The sequence below is a fragment of the Arachis duranensis genome, chromosome 4 (genome assembly GCF_000817695.3).
Source record: "Arachis duranensis cultivar V14167 chromosome 4, aradu.V14167.gnm2.J7QH, whole genome shotgun sequence".
NCBI classification, from domain to species: domain Eukaryota; kingdom Viridiplantae; phylum Streptophyta; class Magnoliopsida; order Fabales; family Fabaceae; genus Arachis; species Arachis duranensis.
Window position 1 is genome coordinate 15,621,411 of NC_029775.3, and position 15,509 is coordinate 15,636,919.

Consider the following 15,509-nt stretch of genomic DNA (forward strand, 5'->3'; position numbering starts at 1 on the left):
GTGGGCAGGAATGAATTAAAGCAATAGAGCCAACTTATCAATGGATGTGTATTATTAAGAAAGCAAAAATGCTTTGAGTAGGATGTTTTAACAAGAATACCATTAACAATTTGAATCCATTGTTGATAACAATAAACTATGATCAATATAAGTAAAATAAAAATAATCGATGCTTTAGCATCGCATATTACATTTACATTATTATAGGAGCAAGATTGTGGAAGAATCATATCAAAAACTGGAGAGGCCAGCCTAATAAGAGAATCATTGAAACGCAGAACGGATTTTCTTTAGAGTTCTTTATTAACACCAGAGACATTGTGTATACATTTTGAAGTAAGGTGTTTTTTTCTTTCTTTCTGATATTCTTTCCTGTAAAAATAAAACTGAATAATATTTCTTTACAACGAAGTTACAATTTACATTCTTTACAATATATCGTTGGATCTTCCCCCTTCCATTGCAGAATTGGAATAAAAAAAAGGCATTCTGCAAATAATATAGTGCAAATCCTGCGGGGAGAAAAAAATAAAAATCGAATGAAAAAAAAAAACTGTACTCAACGATGTTTTAATATATGAACACGTGTTACTCAGTGGAAAACTTGAGCAGCGGCGTAATATTCGCTTTCACTGAAACCAGGTCTTAGACTTTCTTGGCACATGAACTCCAAAGGAAAAGAAACAAGATGACCCCTCACTGATGCTAATCTCTCCAATGGATCAGTGCTCTTGATATCTCCATCATGATAGGATTCTAATTTTTGCGGCGCTATTCCTAAATCAATGGTTGTGTGACCAATTCTTTCTTTCCAAAAGGCTACACTCTGTCTGAAAGCAAGTCTGCACAAACAAAAAAGGTGTCAAATTCATGTTAGGACAAAACACATAGGAGAAGATTCACCCAAAGATGAAAACCATCACTGAATATACCTGGTGTGGATTAGATCATTAGGTACACAAGAAAAGACATCCTGGTAAATTGCAGTATTTGTCTGTAAAATGTATCCAAGAACAATTATCAGTATTCTTATTGAAATATCATTTCTAATCCAATTAATCAAAAACATCATTGGAAGACTAAATGATATTCTCAAAACAACAAAATATGTTTAAATGAATAAATTTTACACAAAGAAATATCCATCCAAAAGTAATCTTTATAATAAATTAATAATATATACCATTCCAAAGTACTGCTATTTATATAAAAATTTTATATTTCCTTCTTACCTTTGCTGCTGCCATCCAAATATCTTTGTAAGATGATTCAATAATCGGGTCCATTATTTGATTGACCTGTAAACAATGATATTAAAATGATATTCAACAATCAGGCACACCATGACACCACGACATGAGCATGTTTGGTCTGGGGTAAAAATGTGGTGCAGTTTACATGGATAAATTTCATTTGTAAATGTCATTCATAATAACTTGCACGACATCTTTATCCCCAACCAAAACATACTCTTATGTAGTCACAGAATGTTAAGACACTAACCTCTCCTGCTGGTAGACCCAAGTGCTCAGACCATAATGACAAACGGAGAGTCAAGGAGAACTTTCCTGCTTTCCAAGGCTTTCCATCCATATAAGAACCAATGAGCTCTCTGTCTTCTATAACTACTCCAATCTGAAACCCACGTGTAACAATTAAAGGAAAATCCAGTGATGCAACAGTTGTGCATATCAATAGATAACTTAAAATGTTCAATGGTGATAGAAAGTATGCAGGGTAATAAGAACAACAACAAAAGCGAAATCATCTTTTCAACAATTAGATATGAAGAAGACTAAGTTAATTATGTACTCAAACTGGGAAGTGAAATTTTTGCAGTCCTCCCACCTCTGAAGCATGGGCACTCCTAAAGAGTTGCTCTACTAGAGCTCATTGGGTTTTTGTGTCCTAAATAAATGGTACCTAAACACAAATTGACCGTAGGATCAAATTGTTGTAATTAACCTATTTGATTTGCTTTCAAATGGAATATACGACTACTTCATCCCTTCAAATTTTGTAACCTAAGTGACTGTTACCTAAACACGACCCTATAAAGCATCAAATTTTGTAGTTAAACTATTTGATTGGCATTTAAATGCAATATATTACTACTCCATCCATTCAAATCTTTTGTTTCTTTAGATGATTTTCGTTGACGGACTAAGGTAGAGAGGAAGTGTGAGAGTGTGGTAGTAAACCTTTTCTTTGGATAAAGAAAGGCAGGGAGTAAATTTTAACCTCAACACAAAATCATATAGAATACCCAAGCGAAAAAAACATGAAAATTTACCTCAGAATCTCTAGATCCAAGCAGGCTCCTATCATTAATATTAGCAGATCCAATCAAACTTATGCGATCATCAACAATCATGATTTTACTGTGAACATACACCTGCCAAAATGCTCATATCATTAAGCTGACTGCTGACTGGAACAACTTTAGTGTACAAGACAATAGAAACAAAAGAATACCAACCTGGCTGGTTGCTACAGGACCACCGTCAAAAAGTCTACCATAAGACCTCAAGCCAAAAAAAGAGATGTAGTCATGTATTTTTGAACCAAGAAGTTCATAAAGATTATGTAATATAGAATTCTGCCCTCTACAAATGGTTCGATACTGCCAGTGCATTATTGCTCTCACAGATGCTGCACCACTATCATCAAGACCCCCCTATATAACACAGAAGTCCAACAGTCATAATAAAGAAACAATTCTCTCATTGCTGAAATAGAAAAAAAAATGATTATAACCTGGAAGCCAGGTAGGAGAGGTATGACAATGATAACCCGAAAGGATTTATTTTCATTGTATGCTAGCATAATCCGTCGATACAAAGCTTCCAAAACACGGTTCCGAATCATTTCATCTCCAGAAAGACCTGAGATAAAAAATTGATTCTGGAAAAAATTCCCCAAGAATTATCAAAGCTGTTCATCAAAGTTGAAGAAAGAGGGGGAGGGAAGACATAATATTGCTTAAATTGACAAGTTTGATGAGTATTAGTATTGTTATTAACAAAGGTGTTCAACTATATGATATTTCAAACATGAAGGGGTACCTGCAATATAAGTCTAAAGAGAAAGTCCCAATATTTTTTATCTGTTCCCCGACATATTTTTAGATTAAAAAAGGGGCAAAAGTTTCTGTTTAACAAAAAATTTCAAACTGAGTTTTTCAAGGAAAAGTGAAATATAAACCAAGCATCAGAATTCATTTTTCCTTTTTTGAGTTTAATTTTGATACAATGAAGGTGAAAATATATTTTACACAAATTGCATTCATCTTTTTGGATAACCATACAAGCGGAACTTGGTGAAAAAATAGTTATTTTGCTGACATGATGATATATAATTCAATGCATGTGTAAAACTTCTTTAAACAAACAGTGCATCAAAATTAAATTCTTTTCCAAATAGTATAAATAAGGAACCATCATTTATGTGTTTGCATGTGCATAAGGCTTCTATTTTGGCCTACACAATGAAGTGCAAAAAGCTTCTATTTCTGAAACTGTACTATGTAACAAACATGGTATAAACCACGTGTAAGTTAAGCATGAGTAAGAGCGTGGAAAGCTATTGGAGCCAGAGCCTGAGACATTAGATATTACATAGAAACAGGATAGTAATTCAAATGTTTAAAACAACTGCACTTCAGTTACTGTATGAAACAATTGTATGGGAACCCAAGTAATTATTAACCATTTCTTTTCTTATTGTCAATATAATCAAAGCTTATAAAAAAAATTCAATAATAGATAAAGCAAGACTACTTTTGTATCATCATCTTGATAACCATCAACAAAAACGAGTATTACAGTCTATGGAGATATGGTAAAAAGAAGAAGCGCATTTGATACCTCAATGTAGATGAAGTGTTCTGCTTTTTCAATAAGAGAGCAATAGGCATTGTGTATGCTCTCTTCCGTTTGGCTTGTTCCAGCAGACCATTGACTGACGCTCCTAATAACCTATCAATAAAAGCAATTTTATTGGCATAAAAAACTACTAGTGTCAATAAAACAATATAATAAGTGAGAGGAGCAAAAAAGTGAATGCAAAAGATCATATGTTCATCTACATGAGAGCTGAGCATCCAGTAAGATATGAAATATTACCCACCTACCAGGAGGCTTTGGTCCTTCGGGGAAAACAAAGGATCAAAGTCAACAACTTTCATGATGAAGCATTTTCCAAATTTTAATGACACTTTTGGTCAATTATCATCTGAAAAATATACAACAACAACTGCCACCCCAAGCTTTTTCCATGAGATAGACTACATAGATCAAATGACACATATCCTATAGTAATCTAATCACAAAGACTTACATAACAGGTGAAACAAAATGTGATAGTTATCGACACTATTATATTTAAGTAGCTTTCTGACAGCAATACGAGTACAATGTACCTGACAACGGCAGGAAACACGAGGGCCAACTTGCCCTGATTCATCTGCAAAATCTCCCTGATCACCACGCTCTTGTGTTTCCCACCATTCTGGACCAGTACTTTGTTGCTCAACATGAGGCACTCTATCCAGAGACTTTTTCTCATCATAATGCATATATCCAAGATCATCTACAAAGCCCTTCATTGGGGTGTCTTGACCAACAGCTTCAATTTTCACCCTCCGAAAAGAGAAAGGAAGACCACCACCGACCTTTATTGGCTTATCAACGTGATGTATGAATGAGTTTAACCCGTTCATTTTGGGGTCTCCTTCAGACTCATCACGAGTCAAAAGTAGAGGAACATCTTGTTCTTGGGATAATGAAGAAAATGAATCTTCTCTCTTGATGACTCTATGATTCTCAGCATTATTGTTTTCAATCTCCATCTCAGTGCTTCTTCCCAAGTAATGTGGAATAACCATATGATGCTGAGGCATAAGTAAAGGTATTGCTTCCTCATACGGAGCTTTATTCCTCTGATATGGGGAAAAAGAAACAAGATTTCCAATTAGGATAATAGATGTAAGACCAAGATGAATTAATTGATTTCAGATGAGCCTAACCTTTGCATAATTCCATCTTTGAACAAAGTGCCGAGCAATATCACGACAAGGTGGTCCCCAAAGGGCGCAATGAACATCATGCCAAGGCATACGAGGATAATTTCTACGATCCAATTCATCTTTCATTGTATCTTCCCATGAATTAGGTTCAGATTCCCTGGAAAAATTGAAATAAATCTGTGAATTCAATCCCACAAAAAAATGATAGCCCATAAAATATGAATAAAAAGTTATAATAATATATTAACACATCAATGGTGAAACATACTAATTTAGTTATGTTGTATTCTTATGCTATTATAATAGAGAGGAGTGACGTATATAAAGCAACCAAATGAGTTTGAATCATAGTAGTCAATCCCGGATCTCGTCGCATCCCAGACGAGAAAATCAAGAGAAACCATGTATTGAGCATCATAACTAATAATCCAAAATCTTAAGTTCTATATTTCATAATAGTTCCATAATCCATAATAATTATAGTCATAAAAAATCAATTTTGGTATCTGCTTTTGCTCCTTAAGAGAAGCATCAGTCACCAAGTTCTTCTTTAACAGCAGATTGTTACTCTAATTTCTAATGTAATATAAAAATATAACCTTCAGTCTCCAGGAAACCATTTCAATCTTCAAAAATCAGAATTATTTTCTGTAATTCTGCTTTAACTAACATGAAGCTTCTAACAATTACATAGCATGGTCAAATAGACTTTTACAGAGCTCCTTTGTAATTTTTATTTTCTATTGACAAAACTCACCTAGGGTTATAAAAGTCCTTTCCAGGCCAGATTAGAGGAGGGCAATCCCCCACTTTATGCTCAGATGAGTCATAACGGCCAAAGCACAAATCCAATCCTCCAATGAAGCAAATATGGTTATCGACAATGACCAGTTTTTCATGGTGAGACCTGAATATAATCATGGGAACATAGGAAACATAAAATCCTTAGTATGCTTTATGGTTTGATACTTGCTTGGAAGAAAACAAAAATCATAAAACACAAGGAAGAAAGCCGTATTTGGGAAGATGCATACCATAGATAAACACCAGAAGAAAAGTGATCAGGATAGCGTAGTACCCTCACGTTCTCATGAATGCTAAGAAGCTTTCTCTTGCTATAGACACTGTTGATTTTCAAAGCAAGAGCCACCTCTTTGTACAGAAGAATGTAGATCTGCATTAACAAATAAAAGCATTCAAGCAATCCTCACACTACTATGAAACCTAAGCAATTAAAAAACGTTTAATCTTAGGTGTCATGCAATACAATTGAGAATAATCACAATAAACTAACTAATACAATTAATTGATAGACATTGTTGATTTTCAAAAGCAAGAGCTAACTCTTTGTAAAGAAGAATATAAATCTAAAATCTGTGTTAACAAGTAACAAATAAAAGCATTCATGCCAATCGACACACTTCATCAAAATGAATGCCAATGAAATCTAAGACCCAACAACATGCAAAAATCCTTGCAATGTGTCCAAATATCTCTTACAATTTGAAGAACTCAATAAAAAAAGGTTATTAAGAACTATGGTTTCTTAAGTAAATCTGCCAAGGCATTGTGGAAACTGAAAATAGTTCCCGTTAAAGGTTACCTGAACCCCTTGCTTAGCCTTTGCTTCCAACAAATTATCAAGTCTTGATGAAGCATGAATGTCAAAAGGTCGCCTGAGATACAGTTCTGGGCATACCCACCATCCACAGATGAATATCTTTGGGAATTTTTCAATCATTGAACAGAAATTTGAGGATAATCATTTTTCCATGTTGATAAAAAAAAAATAGGAAAAAGAAAAAGAGAAAAGATATATCATGAAATGCTGATGATGAATCATTTTTCAAACCTCTGATCTTGCATCCTCAATTGAAGAAGCAATTGCATCAAATGCTGCTTGCCCATCCACGAACCATTGGGCTTGACTACCATCTTCAATTAAGCCTCTTGGAGGAGCAAATGACCCATAGCGGTGAGGATAACACCAGCCTTCAGGAGGCCTAAGTCCAGCATCATTAATTGCTGCTACCCAATCTTTAACTTTACTGCTACTTTTCCCTCTAATTCTAATGCTCCGGATCCCGCAAGTCACCTACAATATTAAGCCGAGTGTTCAAAAACTATGTAACTCTGTACAACCAGATATCTGATAACATGAACAAGTCAGCTTTGATGTGCAGATACATCAAAATTGTTAACATATCAGTATCAATACTATATCTCATATCAATACTTGTACTATTCTTTTGCATTCATATTTTTTATATATCTCTAAAGTTTTCCTTTTTTGAATATCAAATGTTAGAAGTTATATTCTTTGAAATATTGAAGATAAATTTGTTCATATCAATTATTTTTCTCTAATTATATTATCATTTTTTATTTTTTATACATAATTATTTGTGATGTAAACTGTGATTATATATATAACCATATCCAAATTTTATCTATAAAATTGTCATATTTGCATATTGTATCATACTATATCCAATACTCATCCATATTGGTGCAACATAGAAAGTCAGTTAATAACTAGTAAAAATATTAGGATAGACTCTATTTGATCCATGAAATTTTATTGGATAAATGGCCTGCTAGATTACTCCACAAATTTGGTCCTTGGATAACTCTTTCGCATCTAAACACTGAAAAATTTGTAGCATTTTCTATGGCCAGATCCATGTCATATGAGCAAATATTGTCATCTGAGGATGACAAATTTGATGGAAAAAGAGATATAAAGGAGAACTTCTCACCTTGAATGAATGGCGTAAAGGATTTCGTTCCTTTATTTCACTAGCCAGTGACAGACGACCATCCCCATTCCCATCCGATGGAGGCAGCACATCAAAGACAATAATGTCTAAGGGCTGCTTATCAAAAGGATCTGCCAGCAATGCCAAGAATCCAGGTTTCAATACAGCCCATACCTGTAGAAAACAAGAAATTGATAATTGCAAAAGTCAAATTATTAATAATAATAATAATAATAATAATAATAATAATAATAATAATAATGCTTTGAACCAAAGATGAGTAAGCAATGAATAGCCCAGCCATCCCATATCCCAGGATCCCAACATTGAGGATGTTCGGATGCGAGATCCGGGATTGACATGGGAGGCTGGGAGCATATAGTAAGGAATACTGCCAGCCCCATCTGAGGGTTGAGGTATGTCTTGGCTAAGAAATGGGTAGGGTTCCCTGCTCAAAACATTTTTCTCTCAGAAACCAAACAATAAGGAAATATGATTCGACCATCTATAATCTATACTCCTTAAGAAAGTGGACTTCCCCTATCGAACTAAGCTTTTACTTTCCAAAATAACCAATGTTGCATCTCCAATTGGCCCCAAATTCAAAATGAAACTGAAAATAATAATAATAATAATAATAATAATAATAAAGAAAACGTTAGCGCAATGCATGAGGCTCCAAGGTCTGAGGAAGGTAGATAGACACAACCTTACCTCTACAACAAAAAGTAGATTCTAGGATTTGAAACACAATGACCATCAGGTCTCAAAGTATTGACTCTGTTATTGGGCCGAGGCTCACCCCTTATTTATGAGAAACTTCTAATATATTGGGGGAAAAAGTATAATGTTAAGTTAGAAGTTCTCATTCAGTTTTAAATGGGACAGAATATACCTAAAGATTTATATTCTTGATATACATAGCAAGTTATCACAGCTACTGTATTATTGACTTCTCCTGCTATATAGGTTATATATGTTATGTGTATATTCAAATCTGACTTCCTTTGAAGTGATGAAATGTTGCACGCAAAACATTTAGATTTTACATATTATCAAGAGAAACCAAGACAAGTAAATCACGTTGACCTAATTCAAAATAAGAAATGTCACCTTTTGCCAGTTGTCATTACAACAACTAAAACAGCTAGATGTACAACACTTTCTGGAATCATCATCCTTTGGAATTTTGGGCAGATGTTTCACCATTACATAATCTTCTTTCAGCTTAGGTCCATATTCAGGCAAAAAAGATAGCTTCGATACCTCTAAAAACTTGCAGACCTATGACACAAAGTTGCTTCTTAACAATTTTCAAGTGATCATAAACTAGCACGCAAATACAACAAGACATCAAAAGCAGAGGAATGCACCAATAATTATTTAAAAAAAGAAAGAAAGAAAGAAAATAGTCATGGACTTCAAAATTCAAATGAAACTAAAATATGTCCTATAAGTTCCTACGTCATAATCAATACTCCTGCAGAGGAAATGGAAAACCCAAATGCACTAGGTTCCCACAATCATGGACTCTAGGGATTAGGAAACCACCATAAGCAACCCTAATTGCCAAATATATGATCTCTGTTTATCAATAAAAAACTGCAAATTTTTTGCTGAAAAGCTAAGGTCATGCGAACAGGTTCCACAATTTAGGCCAAGTGCATCTGATCGTCAACCAAAAACAGTATCATCATCATGCATCTGGCTACCTGTTAATGAAACTAGTGCACTATCCAAAATCAACAGACTCCACAGTGGTAGAGTAGCAAAGAAACAGAGTTCTAATTTTCCTTTTTATTTTTTTTTTTTCCTACTTTAGGAATGTTAGATGTCAACCAATTTCAGAGCACTGAAACAGGAGCATGCAAGAAGAGCATGACTAAATATTGACTATTATGTTTTAAGGATATAGGCCCCGTATCCAGTACTATACTTACACTTGTAACTCCTGGATTTTATCTTTTTAAACAATTTGCATAGCTCCTATATCTATTATTCTACTTATATTTGTTTCACCATAAAGGCCCCATTGTAAGTTGTTATGACTGACACAATCAACCCAAGGATGATGTTAACTGACTTCATTTCATATGTTAAATACTTAAATTAACAAATCAACACATAGTCCCTCCTTTAATAAATCCAATTGTAGGAATTTATTTATATCTTTCATCCGACCATAGATGCCATATACACTAAAACCTCAACAATGAATCGATAACAGTGTAACAAGATTATGACATGATTAACATCAGTGGTTAAAGGCTCATGCGCAAAGCATACCTCTGGAGAGTTAACAATACTGATATTTCCCAAAAAGTGATTCAGATATCCTTGCATTGCACTCTTTGCCCTGTCTGACACAGACTGCTGCCTACCTAAGGCTGGTCGTATAATTGGTAGAGCAGCACTAGATGGAACATCTCTGGACCAAATTTCATATTACAGGAAATTACGACGACAAATTAGCATATTGATATTGTAAAAGTGCGCCAACAAAAGTTGCATGCCAGTGGGGTGGGGGTTCACCTGTTTTTTGCATATTCATCAGCATGTGAAGCAAATGTTTCATCATCAGCTTCATCGTCATCATGCACCATAGTAGTGTGCTCTCCTATTCCTAGATTTTGAAGCCATTCTTTAACCTTTAATATAATTTTTCAGTGAACATTACATCAAAACAAATAGCATACATAAAAAAAAAATTCTGCAAATGCATTTATTTATAAGCAATAAAAAAAATCCATCTTAAGAAAACATTGCTGATCCAATACCTGTTCTTGCTTCTCATGAATTTCCTCAAAAAAGGCACGCTTCTTTAACGCAAAATGCAAATAAAATACTTGAGAAGCTTTCTTCACTAGCTCCCACTTGAACTGGAACAAAAATGAGATCTAAATAAGTATACTCCTTTAGGAAGGAAGATCGAATAAAATAAATAATAATACGCAGAAACACCACGATTCTTTTTACAATGAAAGAAAGAGTAATGCTAGGGAAATAATAACACAAAAGTTACCTTATTTCCTTATTTATCCATTTATTTCAGCAATAATTAAGGAATACAAAATAAAGAAACAAATGCATTAAAAATAGCTAATAAAAAAAAGAAACAAGTTATGGCTCCCTATGGTTCCCACACTATGGCCCCCAAACATTATACTGAAAGACAAGGCAGTACTGGCAACTGCGAACAAACTTTAAAACACAATCATCAAACCAAAGGTGTAAAACTATTTTCAGCTAAAACAAAAACTGAAAGGCCAGAGATATAACTAACAGTAACAGTTATTTGGAGAAAACAAATGAATTCCAAAACAATGCAAAATATACAAATTGCAGCAAAGCATTGTCAACTCTGAAGTCAAAAGAGTCAAACCATTGCTAAATTTAAAACCTCTGTTCAGTTTCCTAATTCATAAGCACATATGATAACCAGCATAGAAATGCAATTAGATTGAAATACTCGAATTAATTCCGTATCCTGTCCCTTGCTTTCAGTTCACACAATCATCTTCAGCTCTTGCTATAACCGAATTTTCAGCGTGCAATTTAACAACATAAGCAGAATCACGAAGAGAGAGAGATTGCTATGTACCTGTTTGTACTGAAACCGAATGGTGTAAGAGAGCTGCATAGGGCTTATGTCGCTGGCGTCAGGGCGAGAGACGGAGACGATGGTGGCCTTGGGAAGTTCGTCGAAAATCCGAGTAGCCTCGCCGGCGCCTCCATGTCGGAAAGACGGAACAGACGACATCTCTTCCGCCGCCGCCGGAGGAGACGGCGGCTGCTCCGGTTTCATAGGGAAGTAACGGTGGGCGCCGCCGTCGGACATTAACTGCTCAGTCGCCATCGGAAAAATATAATCGGCGGCGAATTAGAGAGAAGCGATGAGGGATCGGAATAGGAATTGTGAAGAAGACGAAGAAGAGAAGCCGAAACGGCGTCGTTGGTTGCTTCGGATCCGAAGCTAATCGAAAGAGAGAAAGAGTGGAAGCCTCGGCTTTCGTGAGAATGGGAGTTTATGGCAGGCTGAAACTGTGAACAGCGTCACAAAAAAGTGCACAAAACTTCATTTCTTCACTGGCTCTACTACGCTTTTCAGAATTCTTCTTGCCATACTAATAATTAAATTTATTAATTTAATTATAAGTTAAATTATATTTTTGAAGCATTGTTTCACTCCAGATCATTTACCCGCTAACTATGCTAATCAGATGAGATCATAATCTACAATATTAGCAGTTTGTAGATGCCAAATACATTATAAATTGGTGAAAATAATTTTAAGATGATAGCAGCTCATTTGTTTTAGATAAAAATAAAATGAAATGGTGCTATTGTTAATTTTTTTAAAAATATTTTTTTTAATTTTAATATAAAAAAATTTGTATTTAATTTGTATTTTTATTTTTATTATTTTCTGTTTTTTAAATTTTGTAAAAAAAAACTGCATAAATAATAAAATTATGTTTTCTATTTCCATATTTTTTACAAAATTTTTTAAAAAATCCTGAAAATGAAAAAGGATTTTGATTTCGTATCTAGCAGCTAATTTGGTAGTCTTAATTCTAGAAGTTGAATTGTTTTAGCGTTTCACAAATTTGAAGGGTTCGTTGCGTACACTCTGTGGTAGTTGGTAGATTGTCTTACATTCTCTTTGACAACGGCTAAAATGGATTTGACCCCCAAAACTAATTTTGATAAAGTATGTGTATTAACTTGTAAGCTGATGGGTGATTTAATCTTTTAATTAGAAAAAAAATGAAGTTACCTAGATCACAAATTCACAAGCTTCTAACGAGTTGATGAATCATCAGTTAATTCATTTTCATAATAAAATGAGAATACGTTCAATAGAAGTGAAAAAATAAGAAAGAGTTGGTGTCTTTTAAGAGCGTATAAGAATTTCTTATAACCTAAATCATAAAATTTAATTCTAGGTTGCGTGATTTTGTTTGCTTTGTGCATTCGATGGACTGAATGGCGGAACATTATACACAGAAGCAACGACTTTTCTTTTAACAAACTAATAAATAAGCCACTCGTCACATGCCATTATTTGCCATTACAATACAAGTCAGCAACCACTGCCTGGGATCATCTATTTTAATCCAATAACCAATAATTGAAGTAACATAAACGAAACAACAGCATAGGCTTTCGGCTGATTTTTCACATGCACTTTTATTTTAATTTCATCGTAAAACAAAATAAAAAACTGAGTAACCTGAATTCTCCTTTATTGTGATGTGATTAATACATGACACATCACACATCACACATCTTATGATATTGAGATCTCTATACTAGTTACATTTTACGTGAATAGTAGTGTATATAGTGTATATGTGTATTATTAGTATTACAATTAAATGGATTTGCCTCAACCACGAAAAATATTTTAAAAAATTTTTTATAATCCTAACTTTTTTTTTTTATTTTGGTCTTAGACTATACACATTTCTATGGGTTTAACTTCCTAAGTGCTTTCATAAATTAGTTGTTATCCCAATTATACCAATTAAGATTAGCAAAAGTGTATCATGTTAATTCTTTAAATTTTTTTAATTTTTTTATCAAATGACTCATTACGTTGTTAGAGATTAATAGAATATACTTTTGTTAATTTTAAAGATATAATTGATACAATTAAAATTTAAGAAACTATTTAAATAAATACAACAATTTTAAAGACTACTTTATTATTTTTTTTTTATCATACACATTTTCACTCACTCACGCACACCCTAAATGACTCTTTCCAACTTCAACCTAGCTATAGCTGGGTATAAAACTGGGTGTGGCAATTTAAGAGGCAAATAGCCCAATACATTTGCCATTTTTACACATGTCTCGGCCACAACACTTTGGAACTTAACTTCGAGTTCCTATGAATAACTCAGGTGGGATAATGGGATACAATTCGTTTTCTTTTCTTGGTCATTGGTGGGATACAATCTTTTTGTAATTTTGCTTTTTATTCCCACGGTATTTTTTAATTCAATAAATTAAAAATTAATTTATTATAAATCGAAATTCTATTTAAAAATTTGTTATTAATTACTGAATTTATGTAGGTACAAAAGGGAATTCGAACAATAATTTAAGAATTATTTGCAATTTTGTTTTATTGAAGACTCTCCTCAATAAGGGACTAAAGCCCAACAGTGATTTTATTGAAGACTCTGCTTAATAAGGGGCTAAAGCCCAACAATGATCATGAAGAATTGAGTACATCATTTCTGGTCTGAAATAATTAATCACGCAACAATCCTAATCCCACCACTATTGGGCCAAACCAATTTCTTCCTGATCCACACAAAACAACTTCCCCCAATGTTTGGGAAAATAGGGTAATTGTTTTATAGTCCAAAAACCTACATGCAATGTATTTTGCTGGCTGATTTGGCTACAAAACATGATAATTAGGGAAACCAATACATAACCTGATACCTTGGGAAACCAATACGCCCATAAAAACTTCAAGTTACGACCTTGACAAATAAGAAGGTTATGGATTTTCAGTCCAAGAAAAAAAAAATGATTACCATGGTTCTGAAAACCGGACCGGACTGGTCGGTTCAACCGGAAAAACCGGGAACCGGTCAGTTAACCAGTCTGGATAAGCTCAAAAACCGGCCAGTAAAAAACCGATAAAAAACCGGTCGAATTGGCCGGTTAACCGGTAAACCGGTCAAACCGGCCGGTTTTTTAACGTTTTTTTAACAGTTTTTTATTAAATTAATATATTTAAAATTATTTTTAGGTTTTTTAATAATTTTATTTAATATTTAATTAAACCGGTTGAACATCGGTTAAACTCCGGTCGAACCATTAAATCATTGAACCAGTAACTTCACCGGTTCATTGACCGGTCCGGTTCTCGCAACCTTGATGATTACAGATTTGAAGTGAGATTATGTGAGGCATTCTACCATGGATATGTTTCATTATCTGAGTTTGAGGGGATTCTAAGAGTTAATATCCACTAGAGTAGTTAATTCTGTTGCATCTATAATTGGACAGATAAAAAAAACTAGCTATATTTTTTTATTTTCCTTTTTCTTTTCTTTGTCAAAGCTCTATGGGTGTTGCTACATGTATGTACATCTTATATATATTTTGCTGCTAAATATATATGTTCTACGTACGTAGAAAAATAAACCGTTATTATAAAGAAAAATTAAAATATATGATTTATAAAAATAAATAGAAGTTAAGTATTGTATATATTGATTATTTAATATTTATTTTGTTATTTGATACAAGTATTTATGAGCGTATGCCCTAATGTGTTTATACTTTATAATAAACATATATTTTGAGGTATATTGAGAAATGAAAAGTCTGTGTGACTCGGTATCATAAAATTTCTATTTCGCTATTATTTGTTTATTTACACTTTATATAATGGTAATGTATGGATAAAGAGATGAGTATATAATGAACTAGATATAATAAAACATGCATCTATACTCTTGAAAATAAATATTATTGAGACTCACTCTTCCTTCTCATCTAAGATGAGCCGATGAACGTTTCAAGAAGAAACAATTATGCATGGGATCAAGGTCAACAATACAATAAGCATGAAAGAAGCTAAGAAAAAAATAGTTAGGATAATGTAGCATTATGCATGGTTTCCCAGCTAATATCTATCATTCCGATAAAGGAGTGAACAATTCTGATCTTTACCCTATTCTTTTGTTATCCCTCCC

General features: G+C 33.6%; 1 protein-coding gene across 2 annotated transcripts; it reads right to left on the minus strand.

Annotated features, from left to right (window-relative positions):
* Positions 1 to 267: 267 nt before the first annotated feature.
* On the minus strand, positions 268 to 11,915 carry LOC107483539 (phospholipase D zeta 1). Of its 2 annotated transcripts, none has more exons than XM_016104158.3 (20): positions 11,387 to 11,915; positions 10,563 to 10,664; positions 10,318 to 10,433; positions 10,072 to 10,213; positions 8,899 to 9,069; positions 7,786 to 7,959; positions 6,879 to 7,121; positions 6,630 to 6,746; positions 6,061 to 6,200; positions 5,784 to 5,933; positions 5,027 to 5,183; positions 4,421 to 4,939; positions 3,867 to 3,977; positions 2,758 to 2,904; positions 2,480 to 2,677; positions 2,294 to 2,395; positions 1,504 to 1,635; positions 1,233 to 1,298; positions 933 to 994; positions 268 to 842 (listed from the first exon to the last, which is right to left on the minus strand). In XM_016104158.3, exons 1-20 carry the CDS (start codon positions 11,639 to 11,641, stop codon positions 593 to 595), a joined length of 3,354 nt encoding a protein of 1,117 aa, XP_015959644.1. In that variant the 5' UTR covers positions 11,642 to 11,915; the 3' UTR covers positions 268 to 592. The 2 variants fall into 2 exon arrangements, with proteins under 2 accessions (XP_015959644.1, XP_015959645.1); XM_016104159.3 differs by having other exon boundaries at positions 10,318 to 10,408; positions 11,387 to 11,434.
* Between the last annotated feature and the right edge of the window lie 3,594 nt (positions 11,916 to 15,509).